Source organism: Schistocerca americana, chromosome 9 (assembly GCF_021461395.2).
Source record: "Schistocerca americana isolate TAMUIC-IGC-003095 chromosome 9, iqSchAmer2.1, whole genome shotgun sequence".
NCBI classification, from domain to species: Eukaryota; Metazoa; Arthropoda; class Insecta; order Orthoptera; family Acrididae; genus Schistocerca; species Schistocerca americana.
Genome location: NC_060127.1, coordinates 53,312,301 through 53,333,488, shown reverse-complemented (window position 1 = coordinate 53,333,488; position 21,188 = coordinate 53,312,301). Strand labels below are relative to the sequence as shown.

The window sequence follows — 21,188 nt, the reverse complement described above, 5'->3', positions numbered from 1 at the left end:
GTTTCGTTTCATTTCCTCCGCTTGTTATGGGTACTTCTCTTCTTTTATCTGGATACATATTAAGAACCTTAATACATTTTCAACAAGGTTCTTTTTACCTTTTTTCATTAAAATCAGATTTTTGTTTTGTGAATATCATTTTCTCTCCTGTGATGGTGGAATTTTTCCCTTGCTGTGAGTCCAAATTACATTTATGTTTCAGAAAAACCATGACAGACAGTGCACAAGAGGTCTTCATATGCAAGCTGAGGCTGTTGTTTAATTACATACATCACTACTTCTTGCCGACATTGTTACTCTATTGCTCCCATTTTAGCTCATTACCTACCATTATCCATAATAACTCAACTGTGTCAAATTGTGATGAAGGGAATACTTTCATTGAACTACATGTGTCTGACCTTGACACCATTGTATTACCATTATTTAGTAACTTCATGTAAGGTATGTTTTATGTGAACAGGTCATCAGATTATAATAAGACAAATCTTATATCTATAAAAAGCTGTGTGTATGTATGTCTGTGGAAGAACTCCTCCCATGTCCCTGAAATGAAGTGGGTCAAATTCGATGCACAAACTCCTTGCCCCAAGAGGACCAAGCTGGGATGGTTTATAATATACTAGTGCTTATTCTTATGGGAATACAGACACCTGTGATTTTTAAGCCCATCTGATAAAGGATGCCCTGCACAACAGGTGTATTGTGTGGGAATAGTATTGACCTGTCTTATTGATCTGCTTTGGGGCAGCCTACATGTGACGAGCAAGAAATGGTTTTCCCACCCCCAAAATATAGGCTGCCCAGCACAACATGTGTGTTTCGTTGTAATGATGTCAGCCTGCACTATCGGCATGCTCTGTATGGCATACTACACGTTATGTGAAAAGAAGGCTTTTCAAGTTCTTGGCATACAGGCTGTGCTGCATGGGAGGTGTGTTGTGGGATTAGTACCAGCCTGCTTTATCAACCTCTTTTACAGGGTCTACACATGTGGATGGGCATGCATGGGGGGTGGTGAACATGGCCAGAGGAGGAGGTGGATAGAGAGAGAGGGCAGGAGGGGATGGATGGAGAGAGAGAAGGCTGGAGGGGGATGGGTAGGGAGAGAGGGGTCAGGAGGGTCTATACAGAGAGGTTGGGGAGAAGGAGATGGACAGAAAGATGGAAAGGAAGAGGTGGGGGGAGAGGACAGATAGGGAGCTGATGGGCAGAAAGGGGGCAGGAGGAGATGGACTAGTGAGAGATGTGCACATTATGTGTGGCATACATGTATGCAAGCAAAGCCATGAGGAAAAGGCTAGAAATAAATAATCTTTTTGATATCTTTGTGCTTTGTGTTTATATAAACACCATGCTGATGATAGTGGTTTTGGAGCAGGCTTGGTCATAGTGGAAGAAGAAGATCCTAGAAGATGGGTGTCAGCTGCATACTACACTCCTTCACATTCAGCAAACAGCGGTTCCTGTCCAATGGACCTAGGAAGTGGAAAGAGTCATCCAAAGTGTGTTCCACTGTCATCGTGTCAGTTGATTAGTGATCTGATGGATAGAAGTTGTCTTGCACCTGGAAAGTAAGTAAACATATGAAACAGTATTACAGTTTCTACATCTTAGATGTTAAAAGCAATGGTTTATTGTGTTACTAAAATCTTCATGGTGTGTATTTGATTTTACCTGTGACTGAGTTTACTTGTGATAACATTCTTATTGACCTTGATATTATGTGCAATAGTGTCTTTCAGTCAGTCTGTGCAAAAGTGTGCCTCATTTTCAACTGGTAACATATCATCCAACTCCTATTTACAATGATACTATGTTGAAGAATTGAGCCCTGAGGGACTGTGTGTACTATCACTGTTTCACTGGAGGATCCGAAAGCTACAGCCTTATTATCAATTTGATATACAAATCTGGTACACTGTTTATGATTCATCAGGTATGCATCTAGAAGTTCCATTGATGCATTGTTGGTACTGTAGGCCATCAGTTTCTTTAAGAGGAGCCTGTGTTTTACTGGCTCAAAAGCATACCTCAGGTGAATTTACGCAGTCTGCACAATTCCACAGAATCTTGCCATGTACTACAAGGCACATGTAAATAAACACTAACAATCAGCTGACATCTATACAGTTTGTGGTCTGCTACCGACTCACAGGCTGTCAGAGCTGGTGTGCGGCTACCGAGGGACAGAGCCTTTGGTTTGCTGCCCGGCAGCAGGGCTGGACACGGGACTGCCACCATCACCGACACGGCCTCCTCAGGACTCACCAGTGGTCACCAAACCGACTGGCTTCAGTGGCAAGTGTGGCCAGCCCATTGTCAGAAGCTCACCAGGTGGACTTGGGTCTCAGCCGTGGGTCGCCAGGGTCGGATTTGTTAGTAAGTGCAGTTTTACAGCTTTTTTTTTTTTTAGTAACTTGAGCTAGGTGGATGGAAAAAGGATGATGGATGAGCAGAGGCTGACGAAACAGATTTATAATATACTTGACAGCAGAACAAAAGTTTCTGACAGATGGTTCTTGGAAGAAAGAGAGGGCTTTCAATAGGATGGATTAACACAAGGAGGTATCTCAGAGTGGATAGAACAATCATCAACTCCTTTACAGGCTTCTGTGATAAACAGAAAAGGAACAGGGGATGGACAGAGCAAAGAAGACAGGCTACCAGAGAAAGAACACAAAGATTTTGCACTGCGAAAATGGCTTCCAGTAATGTGTAAATGCCATCTGGTGTGGTCTTTAATGTCATTATCGAATTAAAACTAAACTTGATCAATGTCCTTCTGTTTGGTGGCTCTTACAGTAATTTTTAGTTTGAAAGTAGGTGGGGTTCTTTGCCTCAGTTAGTAAAAACAGAACCCTTATGGGATCACCATGTTGGCCATCTGTCTGTCTGCCATTTCAGACCCATTTTTCTCAGGAATGGATAGAATTATGAATTTGAAATTTATATCACATACTAAGATCTATAGTCTCTTTGCAGTGTAAAAAATTTAAGCTTCTAAGACAATGAAATCAAAAGATACAGTCATTTATGTCACATATTTTGATGTTCGCTAACTTATTAATCAAAACCTATAGGGTACTTCCCTTTGACCTAGAATCATGAAATATAGCAAGAAGCAGGTTTTAACAGTACAAGTAAAGGGAAAAAATCTGATAATTGATAATTTGTAATTACATCACAAAAAAAATTCTTTTTCCATTTGTCACCCGACTGTCTGTTCATCTGATAAGACAGTTTTGTCTCAGAATTCAGTAGATGTATCAAGTTGAAATTTGTGTCACATTCTGATGTCTATGACCCAATGGAAGTGTACAAAATTAAAGCTTCTAAGTCAACCATTAAAGGATATGACCACTTATGTCACATATTTTGATAGTTGAAAACACACTCATCAAACCTGTAGGGTACTTCCTATTCATCTAGAATCATGAAATTTGGAAAGAAGCAAGGTTTTGCAGTGCAAGAAAAGGAAAAATAAAAGAAAATTTTAATTTGTAATTATATCACACAAAATATATGTATTTAGTCCTTTGTTATGCAACTGTCTGTCTGTCCATCTGATAAAACCCTTTTCTCTTGAATGGATAGAAGTATAAAGTTTAAATTTATGTCACATACTAAGGTCTATGGTCTCTTGATGGTGTATACAATTTAAGCTTCTATGTCAATCCAGTAAAAAGATACAGCCATTTATGGTACATGTTTTATACTTGTGAACTTACTCATCAAAACCTGTAGGGTACTATCTACATACATGTGAATGGATGGACTATCTACACACATCAAAAAAAGTTTTGCATCACTCCGGTTCCCAGAACTCCTGAAGATAGATGTTGACACAGTCGCTTTTACTGTTCAGGGATGTCACTAAGCCCGCCCAAAGATGTAAACAACCATGCATGAGCAGTGCCTATTAGACGGGGAGGGGGAGAGGGGTCTGATGCTGATTAGTTCCAGACATTCCACCAGGAAGGAGGTATATGGCTCATGTTGTCTGTAGTTCAACCATGCCTAGATGGTCAATACCATAGTTTGATCACATCTGCATTGTTACTTTGTGCCAGGAAGGGCTCTTGACTAGGGAAGAGTCCAGGTGTCTCGGAGTGAACCAAAGTGATGTTCTTCAGACATGGAGGAGATACAGAGAGACAGAAACTGTCAATGACATGCCTCACTCAGGCCCCCCCGAGGACTACGGTTGCAGTGGATGACCATTACCTGCAGATTATGGCTCAGAGAAATGCTGACAGCAATGCCACTATGTTGAACAATGCTTTTTGTGTAGCCACAGGATGTCGTGTTTCTTCTCAAACTGCGTGCAATAGGCTGCACGATACGCAACTTCACTCCCAATGTCCATTGCGTGGTCCATCATTGCAACCACGACACCATGCAGCACAGGTCAGATGGGCCCAACTACATGCCAAATCTGACATATGCTGCTGGTGATCAGGGAAGGTGCCATAATGGTTGTATGATGAATTCCATCGTCTGACCAATAGTGCAACCATATCAGCAGCATATTGGTGAGGCATTCACTTCATGCACGACAATTTGCGTCCCCATCATGCACATCTTGTGAATGATTTCCTCCAGGATAATGGCATTGCTTGACTAGAGTGGCCAGCATGTTCTCCAAACATAAGCCCTATTGAGCGTGCCTGGAATAGATTGAGAAGGGCTGTTTAAGGACAATGTGGCCCACCAACTACTCCGAGGGATCTACCCCTAATTGCCGTTAAGGAGTGGGACAATCTGGACCAACAGTGCCTTGATGAACTTGTGGATCATATGGCACGATGAATACAGGCATGCATCAATGCAAGAGGACATATTACTGGGTATTAGAGGTACCGGTGTATACAGCAATCTGGAACATGCTCTCTGAAGGTCTCGCTGTATGATGGTACAACATGCAATGTGTGGTTTTCATGAGCAATAACAAGGGCAGAAATGATGTTTATGTTGATCTCTATTCCAATTTTCTGTACAGGTTCTGGACCTCTTGGAACTGATGTGATGCAAAACTTTTTGTGATGTGTGTATATACATAATTAAGTTTCACCACTACAAAGTACATGGCATAGGACACTTCCCATTGTACCATGCACAAGGATTTCTTCCTCTTACATTTGCATATGGAGTGCAGGATGAAAGAGTGCTGAAATGCCTCTGCATGTGCATTAGTTGACAATCTTGTTCCTTCAGTCCTAAATGTGATATGTGGGAGGGAGCAGAAAATCCCTAGATTCCTCTCTCAACATTGGTTATTCAAATTTTGTAAGTGGGCTTCCACAGGATTGCTGACCTCTTATCTTCGAGCATCTGCCAGGTCAGGGTTTTCAGCATTCATGTGGCACTCTCCCATGAGTTAGACAAACCTGCCACCATATGTGGTGTCCTTCTTACCATATGTTCAGCATACCCTGTTAGACCTATTTGGTACGGGTCCCATACACTTGAACAAATCTCTAGGTTATCACAAGTGTTTTGTAGATGGACTATGTGTGCCCAGTATCCAATCAAGGAATGAAGCCTAGCAGCTTCCTTACCTACCTTTGAGCTTGTATGATAGTTCTACTTAATCATCAAACAATGGAAAATCCAGGATGGAATGCAACAATATTATGAAAAGGAAAGTTGCTACTTACGCTATAGCAGAGATTCTGAGTCGCAGATAGGCACAACAAAAAGGTTCTCACAATTAAAGCTATCGGCCAATAAGGCCTTCAACAATAGATCACACACACACACACACACAAACACACACACACACACACACACACACACACACACACACACACACTCACATAAATGCAATTCGCACACACAACTGCCCTTGGGTGCGCAAGGCGTTTGTGTGTGTGTGTGTGTGTGTGTGTGTGTGTGTGTGTGTGTGTGTGTTTTGTCTACTGTTAAAGCCAAAAGCTTTAATTGTGAGAGTCTTTTTGTTATGCCTGCCTGCAATTTGGCAATTCCAGTTAATATTCTTACAAATTGTTAGACCCAGGTATTTGTTTGAGGTGATCCATTCTGATCAATTAATTTAAATTTCATAGAGTGGCTATACATCTACCATGAACCAGCAAATTGAACTGCCATACTTTCTGGATTGAAATGTATCACAAGTATACCAACTCCCTAGAAAATTTTATGTACTTGCCTTTTGAAAAGTTAAATTACTGCCATACTATTAGCTGCTGATGACTTATGAAGAATTTATTCTTCCAAATTGTTGAAAGTTCACTTTCTGGGTGCATTTTATCTATTCTTTTGGAAATTTTGTCGTAAATTAAAGGCAGTTTTTGATTGCCTTGGACAAGAGGTGCCCCTTATAATTTGTGTTGTATGTACATTGAAGTCAAATGCAGTCTAGCAAGTGTGATTTGTGGAAATTATATCTGTCACCCACTTGATGTTGATGATGGCATGTACTAATACAGTGGTTCCCAACCTTTCTGAGACATTTACCATTGTGTGCAAATAGGTATTAGTTATTCCCCCTCCCCTTCCACAAATATCAATATTAGTGCCTAACCAACTCTGGAATGAAAATAAATTTTCTTTGAACACTTTTCTTATTAAATTGATGAAAAGTAAACGATATTTAGTTTCTGTAGGTGTTTTATTAGACCACAAGCTAATGAGGCACTTCATGATTCTATAAAAAAGTTATTACAAATAACTTTTTTTATACACTCCTGGAAATTGAAATAAGAACACCGTGAATTCATTGTCCCAGGAAGGGGAAACTTTATTGACACATTCCTGGGGTCAGATACATCACATGATCACACTGACAGAACGACAGGCACATAGACACAGGCAACAGAGCATGCACAATGTCGGCACTAGTACAGTGTATATCCACCTTTCGCAGCAATGCAGGCTGCTATTCTCCCATGGAGACGATCGTAGAGATGCTGGATGTAGTCCTGTGGAACGGCTTGCCATGCCATTTCCACCTGGCGCCTCAGTTGGACCAGCGTTCGTGCTGGACGTGCAGACCGCGTGAGACGACGCTTCATCCAGTCCCAAACATGCTCAATGGGGGACAGATCCAGAGATCTTGCTGACCAGGGTAGTTGACGTACACCTTCTAGAGCACGTTGGGTGGCACGGGATACATGCGGACGTGCATTGTCCTGTTGGAACAGCAAGTTCCCTTGCCGGTCTAGGAATGGTAGAACGATGGGTTCGATGACGGTTTGGATGTACCGTGCACTATTCAGTGTCCCCTCGACGATCACCAGTGGTGTACGGCCAGTGTAGGAGATCGCTCCCCACACCATGATGCCGGGTGTTGGCCCTGTGTGCCTCGGTCGTATGCAGTCCTGATTGTGGCGCTCACCTGCACGGCGCCAAACACGCATACGACCATCATTGGCACCAAGGCAGAAGCAACTCTCATCGCTGAAGACGACATGTCTCCATTCGTCCCTCTATTCACGCCTGTCGCGACACCACTGGAGGCGGGCTGCACGATGTTAGGGCGTGAGCGGAAGACAGCCTAACGGTGTGCGGGACCGTAGCCCAGCTTCATGGAGACGGTTGCGAATGGTCCTCGCCGATACCCCAGGAGCAACAGTGTCCCTAATTTGCTGGGAAGTGGCGGTGCGGTCCCCTACGGCACTGCATAGGATCCTACGGTCTTGGCATGCATCCGTGCGTTGCTGCGGTCCGGTCCCAGGTCGACGGGCACGTGCACCTTCCGCCGACCACTGGCGACAACATCGATGTACTGTGGAGACCTCACGCCCCACGTGTTGAGCAATTCGGCGGTACGTCCACCCGGCCTCCCGCATGCCCACTATACGCCCTCGCTCAAAGTCCGTCAACTGCACATACGGTTCACGTCCACGCTGTCGCGGCATGCTACCAGTGTTAAAGACTGCGATGGAGCTCCGTATGCCACGGCAAACTGGCTGACACTGACGGCGGCGGTGCACAAATGCTGCGCAGCTAGCGCCATTCGACGGCCAACACCGCGGTTCCTGGTGTGTCCGCTGTGCCGTGCGTGTGATCATTGCTTGTACAGCCCTCTCGCAGTGTCCGGAGCAAGTATGGTGGGTCTGATACACCGGTGTCAATGTGTTCTTTTTTCCATTTCCAGGAGTGTAGAACCATGAAGCTGTTGTCAGTGCATCACGAGTGTAACCTAGAACTCTTTCTCAGAAAAGAAAGATAATTATCCACATTGAGGGTAGACACTTGTTACAAAATGCGCTCCCTCAGCGCCAGTCCTCTCTGTAGTGGTACTTGTTTTAGTCACACCCTGTACCCCCATTTAAAATCAACCAAGTTAAAAGTGTGCACTACAATTACTGTTTGTAAATCACTTGATTGCCTGATGCTTCAGTTCTGACCTTGCAGAAATTAGAAGATGCCTTGTGTCTGATCACTGCTGATAACAATAACAACCATAAATATTAAGAATACTGCATTGGTTAATAAAAAAAATGGGAGAAGAGAGACCGTGAAAAAGGGAAAGAATGAAAGAAATGCAGATCGGACTTTGTATTACGGAAAAGCTATCGGACTTCGTTATTCGGAAAAGCTATTGTTGGGGTGGTCCTTGTGGCGTTTTTGAGCAAAAGTTAAACCAATTTTCACTACAAAAGTTATTGAAAAGAAACAGAGAATAACAGAATGTAACTGACAGGGGGAAATGGCGTAGCTTAGAATTCATTCTTTACCAGGTTAACATGTCTTCTTTCGGGCGGCGTCCACGTCTTCAAAAATCTCCTTCATTTCAGCGTGAAAAAATCTGCTCCGAAATCTTGTAATAGTCCAGGGATCACTAATTTATACCAATTAAAATCATCTTGATACTGTATGCAATTTAATTCACTTTGCTACTTCCATCCACCGAATTTCTTAATAACTTCCACAATGTCTACACATTACAATCAGATCAAGATTAGCCATTAAGTTTTTACGTCAGCATCCGATCACGCCTGCCTTAAGCTACCGCTATCAAGAGACAATTGAAACGAAAAAAAAAACAAAAAAAGTTAACAATTTTAGTAGTTTCTCTGCCGTCGAGCGCTCACACCGCTGCGACGAGACATTTTTTATCTGAGGGAACGAGTGTAGCGCGGCGAAATTCAAAGCCCCGCTACATCGCCCCCTCGACTGTCACGCTAAAACATTTAGCGTGGCAGGCTAGCAAACAATAGAATAGATATACCTAAATGTCTATTATACATATTTTCCCAGGAAACGCCACGTGCATACTTAGAGTATTATCTTTGCCAATACTTGGTTTCTAAATCTATATACTACATACACTTATTACAGTTTTGATCCTTTTTAGACAATTAATATATATATGTTTACACAGTGTGTGTTTGAGCCAGCTGCTCACCAGCGCAGTTAATGTTGTGCGCTTCCAGTTTTGGCTTCCCAATTCACCTCTGGCAGCACGTAGTCTTTGCGCATGCGCAGTAGCATCACTGAATTTCGCGTGCGGCAGTTTCAAAATCGCTGTGTTATGACAGTCTTCAACAGTATTCGCTCTCACATAGTGTCCATTACAAGTTGCTATTCCAGCATAAATGGCGTGTTAAGTTCGGTGACACCATAAGATTGAGCGTGTGCTTGATCTGAAGCAACGTCCATGTCTTCTGTTACGACACAACACTCCAGGTCCTTGTGCGTTTTCATGACTATTGTTCCCGGGGCATATATGGTCGATGTAGTTTTTAGCCTCCACATCGCCTACGACAGGTGCTGAGTTTATTTTCTCCAAAGCATCTGAAGGCCGGCCAGGAACAACGGCGTCGATGTTCGCAAAGGTAGGTGTATCATCACGTTGTTTACACTCGCCAACAAACGTTCAATTGCAGTGTGAAAATCCTCATTATCGTCGAAGTAAATTGCAGTTTATATCGATTTACAAACAGTTATTTGGTTTATGCACCATAAGTTCCACAAATAACACAAAATTCGTCGTTTATAACGTTCACAGTTTGCAACATTTTTTTGCCATATTAACATTTTAACGAAGTTCACGGTGTCCCAGCATGTTTACATAGTTAATTATGAAAGCTTACATTTCGTGGTCACATTTCAAAATATGTTGACAATATGCAAAGTTTTAACACATATACAAATACATATAAATTTACAAGAATATACACGTGAAATATTTACACTAAAAAAAATTATACTAAGTCCCATTGGCTTTCTTTTATTGATGTTTATGGTCATTTTGATTTTCTTTATTAAGGTTTTGAGGTGCCAAGGGATATAAGACTTAATGTTTAAAGCACGGGCTTTCCTTCATTTATTATTTCTCTTTTTTTTTATTCCATATCTTGGCTAGTGGTTGACCAGGCTTGTAATGCCATACTCAGTTTTCTTAATGTCTTTTTATTCATACCTGAAAGTTTACTGTCACACAATATATTCTTACATTCCATAAACAAACAATACCCAGCTGCAGGAGGTGGTAGGATAATGGAGAAAGAAAGAAAGATAGAATGGAAGAAACTATTCACTACCTAATCCTACAGCTAATACGTTAAAAAGAGTACACAATACGTTATAATGTTTGCATCACCTTCAAGGGGTGTGTGAAAGGGGGTGCTTACAATTTGCCAAATCATGGGTAAATGTAAGTGTCCTGACGTCAAGTCTGTGTAGTGTAACCTCATGACAGATTCTCTGTTTGTGTTCTGACTTCATATGACTAAGTGTATGATACCTTAACAAATCCTTGCATGAGTAAATCACATATCTGCTCAGTACATCCTCAATATCTCCACTTCTTGTGGATACCGTCTATACAAATGGAAAATGTATCTCAGAGATTGTCTCTCTCATAATGTGTATTATATGATAACATATAAAATTTCCTCTCAAGAGTTCAACCATGAACTTTCTTCTACTTTAATGAAGGTTAAACATTATGTATGTTGTATATATATATATATATATATCATTTCTTTCTATAAAACGTAAATAAGGAACGTAGTCATATAATTGACAGTAAAATGTCTCTTTCTCAGTGTCCGTTGCTCGACGTTGGCTGCACGGGTGGTCACTTCTCCTTTGCACTTACCTTGCATTACCTGAAAAGTCAAATGTTGTCTTTAACGTAGGTGTAATTTTGTCATCTGTTCGCTTAAGTGGAGGTGTTGTACGAGTCGCAAAACAGCCTTAATAACTCTCCTATCTTTTGTTTCCTCAGGGTTTTCTGTCATATGTAATTATAATAAAAGCTAATATGGCACTAAATTTCACTTTCGTATTTTTTTTTTTTTAAACAAATGCATTCACATGAGGGCTGTGTAAAAACTATATTTCAACTTAAGTTCCTTAAAATATCATTCGCCTGTCTGAACACGAACTATAAATGTTTTCTTCCACACAATGGCTTAACAAAACTTAACAAAAGGTTACCAAGTTACACTTCTGCCATAAATTAAAGCTAATGTGTTTCCAAGTTACATTCTTATTACACTTCTTTCCACAGCTGTAATCATCGTTATGTTCACTCTGCTTTTCTTACATTCGTTCATTTTCAAGGGCACTGTAAATAGATTCACTTTTAACGTCTTGTACTCACGTGTTCTAACTCATCACAAATGTTTTCTTTCAAACTGAAATTCTTATGTAATCTTAAAGATGTAGACTATTTACTCACTTCTCTATGTAGCACAATATCACTAAAACATTCTCACTCATTCCTTACTCACATATTCATCATAATATATATATATATATATATATATATATATATATATATATATATATATATATATATATATCCTTATACATTAAACATATTCCTCATCAAACATTAATATATCACATACGTGGGGCCATTTGGCACTTCCATTCTCATAAAACTCCAATAATATTTTCCTCAAATAATCTCTTGTCTCCAACTACTTCACAGTAACTTACCTTCTTATATTAACTTAAATACTAACTCATTCATACTGATAATTCATTCTTACATCCTCATTCATTCTGCTACATACCTATGTCATTACTGATGTCAATAGCTATTATTTCCTCTCATTATAGTGCCTTGAAATAACTAACTAGTTGTTGATTCACCTTATAATTTACAATTAACAACCAATGTAACCTGCATAGACCTCATTCCTATATGAATATCTTTTCTCATTCAGCAAGTGTACTCACCTGGGTTTACATTCTCTTCATAATTATGTGTACAAGTGTAACTGCAGTATATAATTTCCATAAATTAATGTTTATGTTCTTAGGCTATATAACTTAATGTTTGTGTATTCAATACAAATATTTATGATCTCGTTTTCACAGCAACTTGCTCATGTTCAACTTAGTTATCATTATATTATGTTGTTTTAGTGCACAAAGGGTTTCAAATGTCTATTGGGATGCAGCCCCCTCGGCTTGTGAGATAACGGGTATTCTAGGGAGTAACAACCTGGGTGAGGTATGCTTGCTATTCTGAAAGGACCTGAATATAATAGCTGCCATTTTCTGTTCAGTTGTTTTAATTTTGTAGACTTGGGATGTGAACGCTAAAGAACAAGGTCATCAACCTGATAGGTTTGTAAATTCCTGTTTTGCTGTCATTTTGTCGTCGTACCTGAGGAAACAAATAGTCTCAGCCGTTGCGCTCTTACAACACCTCACGACCGAAGCACGAGCGCTTAGCTCGGTCGTCGACTGTTTTCCGTTGTCCGCTGTGTTTGGCCGGGTTCGTTGACCAGCTCCACTATGTTTACATTCCGGCCGGTTGGCGCCCACGCGTCAGCTGATGGCGCGCCGCAATTGTTATTGCTACTTTGTGATGGGGAGTGCATAACTGTATTGGGAAACGGCGGCGGTTTCCGTGGAGGGTTATGATTTGTCATGCTTGAATTTTGTGTGTTCCACATATTCTGTCGGTGATTGTTGGGATTGCTGTTGTTTTGGTGGTAATTATGTCTGTTATATGGCATGTTCCTGTCAAAGTAGCCCGCGTTGTACCGGTTTTTCTCACGTCTCCTATTGTTGTTGTCGTTGTACTGTCTGTAATTTTCATTTTGCTTGTAGTTACCATTTTGATATGGGTGATAATTATTGTTGTTATTCCTATTCCACGAATTTCTGCGGTTGTTCCTACCGTCATACACGTTTCCATTTGAGTATGTTTCGCGCGCAGGCACCGTATTGTGTCGCGGCGCGGACGGATGGTTCCACCAACCACCGTCACTACGGTTCCTTTGGGGTGGGTGCTGGTTTTGGTTACTAATATGAATAAAATTTGAATGGCGTGAATCGCCTCTGTAAACTACGTCCATTTGATCTAAGAAGTTTAAGAAAGTCTTAACGTCATTCTCCGGTACTCCTATTAATCTGTCTCGGTATGGAAAGGGTAAGTGGCTCTTTAAAGTGTCAATTATCGCTGACAAGTCGGCTGGTTTGGACCAGTACAGTGTCTTGTCTAAGTACCTCTCAAAGTATTGTCTTAATGTCTCTTTTTTAGGGTCATAGGTCTCGGGGTTGCACACTTCTCTCCTTAGACTCTGTTGCTCATTCTCGGACCAGAATTCGTCCAAGAAGGCTTGTTCGAACTGTTCAAACGTAAGGCACCGCCGTTTCATAGCGGCACCCCACTTAGCTGCTCGTCCTCTCATGAGATTGGTGACGTATCTGATTTTATCGACTTCTGACCAACTACGTGGAAAAACACCGTCAAATGATCTAATAAACACAATAGGGTGGACTTTGTGCTTGTCCTCACTGGAAAATGTCTGGAAATACCCATGTCTTACAAACGTGTCATCGGCCATGCCGGTTGGCATAACTGTATTGATGTGATTTAGGTCACTTGCTACTCTAGGTGTGGTAACGTAATATTGCTCGTTCGGTGGAAAAGAAAGCGGCACATTGTAATTTTGATTTGAAATAGGTGATTCCACAATAGGTGGTGATCTGTCTGTGTCATTAGCCATGGTTTTAGCTGTTTTGTCGTTTCCTGACGATGCGTTTGCACCTATCGCCAAACACGGCACAACATTGTCTCGTAATTTTGTCACTTCGTCTTGTATGTGTTTTGTCTCGTCTTTAACATGTGTCTTTGTTTTTGAAAGTATGTCCTGTGTAATTGTTTCAAGTTTTTTGTCCAGATAGTCGTCACACAATTTACATTCGTGTACAATTCTTTCGGCCATGTTGGTGTCGTTGTTTAGTGACGCGAGGTCCGCTCGATCTTCTAATTTTTCTATCTTTTCTTTGAGGTGGGTTTGTTCGAGAACTACCATTGTAAGTTGTTGGGTAATATTTCCCACTTCTTCAGTCAGCTTTTCTTGGGTGGAGCTAGCTGAAGTGTGGGCCTGAGCTAACTCTTCCACACGAGTGTTCACTTCCTGCTGCACATTAACTATTTGAGTTAACTGATTCTCACATCGGGTGATATTGTTTTTTGTTTCATGTGTGAATGTAACCAAAGTTTCTTCCTGTTTAGTGACTCGGTTGGACAAAGTTTCAAATCTCTGGCTGAGCTTTTGAGTGGTGTTATTTAATTCTGTCATCTGTTTTGTCGTTCGTTCAAAATTTTCGGTCATAGTACGGTTTAATACGTCAAATTTTTCGTCGCTTTTATCTAGCCTTTGTTTAAAGTCCTCACCAAGTGTGTCCAGTTTTGCGTCAATTTTCTGACTAACGTCTCGTTTCATGTCTGCAAATAACTCTAATAGTCGGTCCAGTTTGTCAGTTTCCTGTGTCCGATTTGTGTCACATTGCTGAATTTGTCTCATATTCGGTTCTGACATTGATGTTAACAATGGCGCTGACGGTCTAGTCTCGCGTCCATTCCACATTTCGTCATTTAAAGTCGCCATCTGTGTATTATCGCAAATGTTGCGAGTCTGAGGCAAAATCATTGCATTGATCTGTGAACTGGTCCATGGAGGGAAACGCGGACTTTCTTGTTGGTTGCACGATGAATCTAGTTCACTTAACTCATCTGCCGAAACTATCTCTACCTTACCGCGTTCCATTGTAATAGAATGTATAATCGTAAGTCAAAAAGGGAATAATATAAGTCTGATTAATAAAAATTTGACTCAAATTTAGGTTGAAATATTTTCTCGTCAATGTAAATGATTGCTCTATTGCAAACAATGATTGAGAAAGCTGCAGCAGGGCGGACAAAATTTTTCGTAACAAATGACTGTTTGGCTGTCAAATTCATGATCTTCATATGCTACAACAATACTATAATTACCACAAACTACAATAGAGATAGATAATTTTAGAAAAATCTAGAAGAAAACTACAGGATGTGTGGAAGGGAAAAATGGATTCTGCAGTTGGCTATTGAATGCTTGAATGAAACATAACTGTGTGACTCACCATTAAATTTTCTGTCCTGCAGCGGCTGGTCAAACACTTCTGCGTAAATCGTATTCGTCAAAATATGGATTTTCTTAATACATCTCCATCGGATAATCACCAAAAGTCCTCAAAATAACAGTTCTGCATCAACATATGCCATGCAAAGAAAAACAGATTGAATTAGTTACAAAAATTCTTTACAATATTGTTGTATAATCATTTGCTTAGGTACAATAAAGTTGGTGTTTTCGTTACCCTTTAAACTTCAGGATTTTTGGTTATTCTCTGTTGGGAAAAAATACAAATTAAAGTTTCAAATTTGCTCAAAAACGACACATCCGAAAATTGCGTCCTGTCACGGTCGCCAGTTGTATTGGTTAATAAAAAAAATGGGAGAAGAGAGACCGTGAAAAAGGGAAAGAATGAAAGAAATGCAGATCGGACTTTGTATTACGGAAAAGCTATCGGACTTCGTTATTCGGAAAAGCTATTGTTGGGGTGGTCCTTGTGGCGTTTTTGAGCAAAAGTTAAACCAATTTTCACTACAAAAGTTATTGAAAAGAAACAGAGAATAACAGAATGTAACTGACAGGGGGAAATGGCGTAGCTTAGAATTCATTCTTTACCAGGTTAACATGTCTTCTTTCGGGCGGCGTCCACGTCTTCAAAAATCTCCTTCATTTCAGCGTGAAAAAATCTGCTCCGAAATCTTGTAATAGTCCAGGGATCACTAATTTATACCAATTAAAATCATCTTGATACTGTATGCAATTTAATTCACTTTGCTACTTCCATCCACCGAATTTCTTAATAACTTCCACAATGTCTACACATTACAATCAGATCAAGATTAGCCATTAAGTTTTTACGTCAGCATCCGATCACGCCTGCCTTAAGCTACCGCTATCAAGAGACAATTGAAACGAAAAAAAAAAACAAAAAAAGTTAACAATTTTAGTAGTTTCTCTGCCGTCGAGCGCTCACACCGCTGCGACGAGACATTTTTTATCTGAGGGAACGAGTGTAGCGCGGCGAAATTCAAAGCCCCGCTACAATACAGTGTAGGCCCTACATCAGTGTAGCAGTTCATCATATAGTTGTGATGTGCTGTAAATTAGTTTGTTTATTGCTGTGAAATGAATAATTAAGCAATTTATGACCTATTGCAGGAACAACTCACAACTCAAAGAAGATGTTTCCATTGTGTGTAGTGGGTTGACTATGTTAGAAGGATGATGGTTGTATATTGGTTTCACAAGCTGTAAGCCCCATTACATTGTGCCACAGATTAATGATAGTATTTGGAAAAAATGTAATTATTGGTAATTTATGTAACACTAATAACAGTGTTTAAAAAATTAGTTTAATGGCCAAAAAACAGGTGAACCATATTGCATTTACCCCTCAGAAAACTATGTTTTGCCCCTCATTGGATAGTAACCCCCTGATTAGGAACCAGTGTCCTAATAAAATTTCTTGCAGTCACCTATTTCTTTCAGACCAAATAACCATGTTCCAGTATTTGTTTATGAACATTGTCTCCCCTTGTATGACTGTGGTGCTGAGAGGTATGGTTTTCCTTCCAAACTATGGAAATAACTCATAAGAATTACACACTGAACTCCTGTATTAACTTTCCTTAAGATGATAACTCATTACTTCCATTCACAATAACTTTCACAGTCTCAAAAGATGTTGTTATGACTGACTTATCTTTTCATCATCTCAGCTCAGACAATATTCAACTGACTGTTGATTAGGTTTCTCCTTATCACACTGTTTACATTGTTGTTGATACAAGCCTTTTTTGTGTGGCTGCAAAACACCCTTGAGCCATGACGTCAAAGAGCGAGCGGCTCCACAGCGACTGACAATGCTAACTCACCTTGTAGATGTGATGTGCCTATGTTTTTCATCACATCTGCACAGCTGACAAACTATTCCTCTGAAACTTAGCTACTACTAATAAAATAAACTTCCTTGAAATTTCATGAGCATCTTTCATAGTTATGAAGGCTTGAGACATGTGACATATCTGTTTATCAGAACTGACAAGTCACATCTCAGAATTTATCTTTGAAGTAAGTCGAGCAGATGAAACTGGTTTAAGGTTGAAACTATTTGTTCCATTTCATATTTGCTATCTCTTATCTTTCTTATTACATTAGATTAGATTAGATTTACTTTCATTCTGATTTATCCGTAGTAAGGAGGTCCTCCAGGATGTAGAACATGCCAGAAAAACAACAATACATGACAAATATTTACAACTAAAACAAATAGGCTAATGTACCTTCCACAGGTCCCATATTAATGAACACTATATGAAAGGATCTTTTTACAACACTCATTTACTATGATCTCTCTCTCTCTCTCTCTCTCTCTCTCTCTCTCTCTCTCTCTCTCTCTCTCTCTCTCTCTCTCTCTCTCTCACACACACACACATGCACACACATACACATACACACACACACACACACACACACAAATCAGTTTGTTCTACTGAGAAATTTATCAATGGAGTAGGAGTTGGCCACCGATAAATCCCTTAGGCTTCTCTTAAACAGAATTTCAAAGGAAAATTGTAATTATTGTAAAGCTTATTACATTCCTGCACCTGTTTTGGGAGTAACTCCTAAAGAGTCTTCATTATATCTTAGTTGAACTATTATACATTTATTTGTAATATGTAGTACTTGTTATTTTGTGACTTCAGTTTGTGCAATGGAATGCTAAAGGCATGAAATTCATATTTTGCTAAACAAATTGGAGAGAAAATTTGAACATTTCACCAAATAAAGCAGCAAATGACAGATTGGCTCCTCTCAGTGATTTGACTACTGTGGACATGGTGACGAAGTTAATGTTGATCGATGCAATGAGCTTTGTAATTTGTTTGCTAGCCACTCTACAAAATTTTAACTCATTGGTGTTGTATCCACAGGGCACTATGTTTTTGTGTTTTGTGAGCTGCAGAGTTTCCCATTAATGAACATGTAAAGCAAGTTGAACTATTATACATTTATTTGTAATATGAAGTATTTGTTATTTTGTGACTTCAGTTTGTGCAATGGAATGCTAAAGGCATGAAATTTATATTTTGCTAAACAAATTGGAGTGAAAATTTGAACATTTCACCAAATAAACCAGCAAATGATAGATTGGCTCCTCTCAGTGATTTGACTACTGTGGATATGGTGACAAAGTTAATGCAAGTTTTTATAGATGTGTTGATTACTTTCAGACATGCTGGCCACAAGCCACGCTTTGTAAAACAACAGATGCTGAATGGTTCACTGCTAAAGCCACTTCGCCTAACAAGTACATAGATCTTTCACTCACAAAATCACAGTCTACAAGTTAACAATCACTAAAATATTATGACAGTTATAATCTAATTCAAAATAAAATGTCAAACCTTTAAAATAGAAGAGGACTGCTTACGTATCAGTTAATGAAACACAGAATGCATTTTTTTCATTATTATGTCTTTCAGCCCTGTTTCACATGTCCTTGTTGAAGATGTTGTTAACAAAATGATTTTCTTTCGGTTATTTATTTATTTTTTGTTCTGTTGTGAGAATTATTTGTACAGAATGCTAATTATGTTTGCAGATGTGCAGACAGGAGGCCAAATTTACCCATGCAGTGGTTCAATCATCTCTCCTAACACAATTCTGACAGCAGCTCATTGTGCTCTTGCCCAACGGGAGGGCTTCAAGCTGTAAGTACTATGTGTGGTAGTCCTGTTTAGTTTCTATGAAACATCAAAACTGCTTTAATAATTAGATGTATGGTAACTCCATCACCACAAGTGACCTTTCCAAACAAATGATGTCAACTTTGCTCAAGAGACATTACAAAATTGACACTGAAGCACAAAACAGTAAGTGGAAGCATTTCAATGCCTTGACTGTAAGTGCTTGGTGGAAAATTGTAATTATTACACAAGAAATCATTTTTTGCATATGTTTCATAACTTTTACTTTATACGACCTATATTTCTGGTCACCAGCTTGTTTTGTAGCAGTACTCTTTCAAAGATATTATTCATTGATTCTACCCCTCCTGGATGTACAATTCTTGTCTTAGAGCATAGAGCTTATGTTTATGCAGACTCCTGTCTCCATCATATCGAAATAAATTTGACTGACCTGTACATTGTCAAGGATTTCTGGTTGTAAAGCTATGCCATGGTATAGGCTTATAGGTGGTGCCCTCTCAGGTTGGATGAGGATCTGAGCATCTGAAGGAAGTCTGAAAAGAAAAATACTGAATAAACAGAATAGGGCTCACCTAAGCTGGACTGTGAGGGCACCTGCCAGTCTAGGTGAGGTCAGGGAATAGGAAGGACATGACATTATTTCTTGTGCATGGTGGTTGCACACAGTCTACAGCTTAATATGGTTTTTTGATGTTGTGGTGTTGCTTCTTTTGCTTGTGATGTCTTAAACTAGTTATTTCTTTTACTATTGTTGTTTCTTGTTGTAACACATGCATTTTGTATAGTTTATCAGTCAAGCAGTGGATACTTTGTGATTGAGTGACAAACTATACAAAATGTGTATGTAACAAGAAGAAATGATAATAGCAAAAGAAATAAGTACTTTAAAATGATACAAGCAACTGAATAAAAACCATGACATTGGGAAACCATGACAAGCTGTGTGGCAGAATTAAAGCTACCATCATAGACATGTAATAGCATCAAGTGAGAAAGAAAAGAAATAAAAATACCTCTGAAGATAGCACATAAAGTGCTGAAACATGTCTGGTACAACAAAACAATGTCTTTGATAAAGTGGGATTCTCTTATTTTTAGCTTGGCTGGGGGCTGCAATGGACAGCTGAAGCCGCTCATAGCATGTGACTAGGTTGTGGCTGTTGCTATTTAATAAACAACACTTAAAAAAAGTGTAATATATGTGACAGAAAGATTTGTACAACATGCTTTGTTACCTAAGTGAAAAATGTTGTCTCATACTTGCAGTGCTACTGTCCGTGTTGGTGAATATGACAGTAGGGGTGATCCTGACTGCACCCCTCAGATGTGTGCTTTCCCTGTTCAAGATATCCCCATCAACCATGTTGTGGTGCATCCTGGATTTCAAAGGATCAATTACAAGCATGATATTGCTCTGCTTGTGCTAAAATCTTCTATGAATTACTCATGTAAGTACACCATGATGATGATATATGTCCTACATGATGGAATGGCCACTTCAGTAGCATTCTGCTTTTTAAACAAAAGACAATATTTATTTCCATGTTTCGATTTGCATCAATGTTAATATTGTCATTTTACTGTGAGATGTTCCACTGGTCCTTTTTCATTATATTGGGTGGTGAAGTCTGATCAGGAGTTATTATTCAATCTTGTTCACCTTATTATTTCAGTAGACTCACTAAACTCTTCCAATCAAATGTTGTTTCTCAAAGTGCTACAATTACTGAATGTAAATACAATATTCAGTTTTCTTCTGATGTAATGGATATTGCTCTCTTGTGTACAGCTACTATTAATTATAAAGTTTTTTCATCATTCAGGTCATCACAATTGCATTGATAAGGACTACAGTCTGTTTTATTTAACATATTACAATTGAGTGAATGTGTAATAGGTTTTTTCTTGTCCTCATGATGTCATAGGCATTGTCACAGCCACTCTTCTTCTATAGCCTGCACCATATCTCCAAGGCAGGACCCAGCAACATGGAATAAACTGCTGACCAGCAGATACTACAAACATGATTCAATGTTTATTGTTGTCTCAGCTTGTGTCAGATTAGATTAGATTTACTTTCCTTCCAATTGATCTGTAGTGAGGGGGTCCTCCAGGATGTAGAACATGTCAG

The 21,188-nt window shown here is 39.6% G+C and overlaps 1 protein-coding gene across 1 annotated transcript in view; it reads left to right on the top strand.

The window, feature by feature from the left end:
• Positions 1-21,188, top strand: part of LOC124550921 (chymotrypsin-like protease CTRL-1) — a 155,786-nt gene that overhangs the window by 57,699 nt on the left and 76,899 nt on the right. The window contains exons 2-5 of the mRNA XM_047125718.1: positions 1,382-1,574; positions 2,159-2,382; positions 18,949-19,057; positions 20,324-20,505. Coding sequence (XP_046981674.1) covers positions 1,382-1,574; positions 2,159-2,382; positions 18,949-19,057; positions 20,324-20,505 — 708 coding nt within the window. The remainder of the gene's footprint in view (positions 1-1,381; positions 1,575-2,158; positions 2,383-18,948; positions 19,058-20,323; positions 20,506-21,188) is intronic.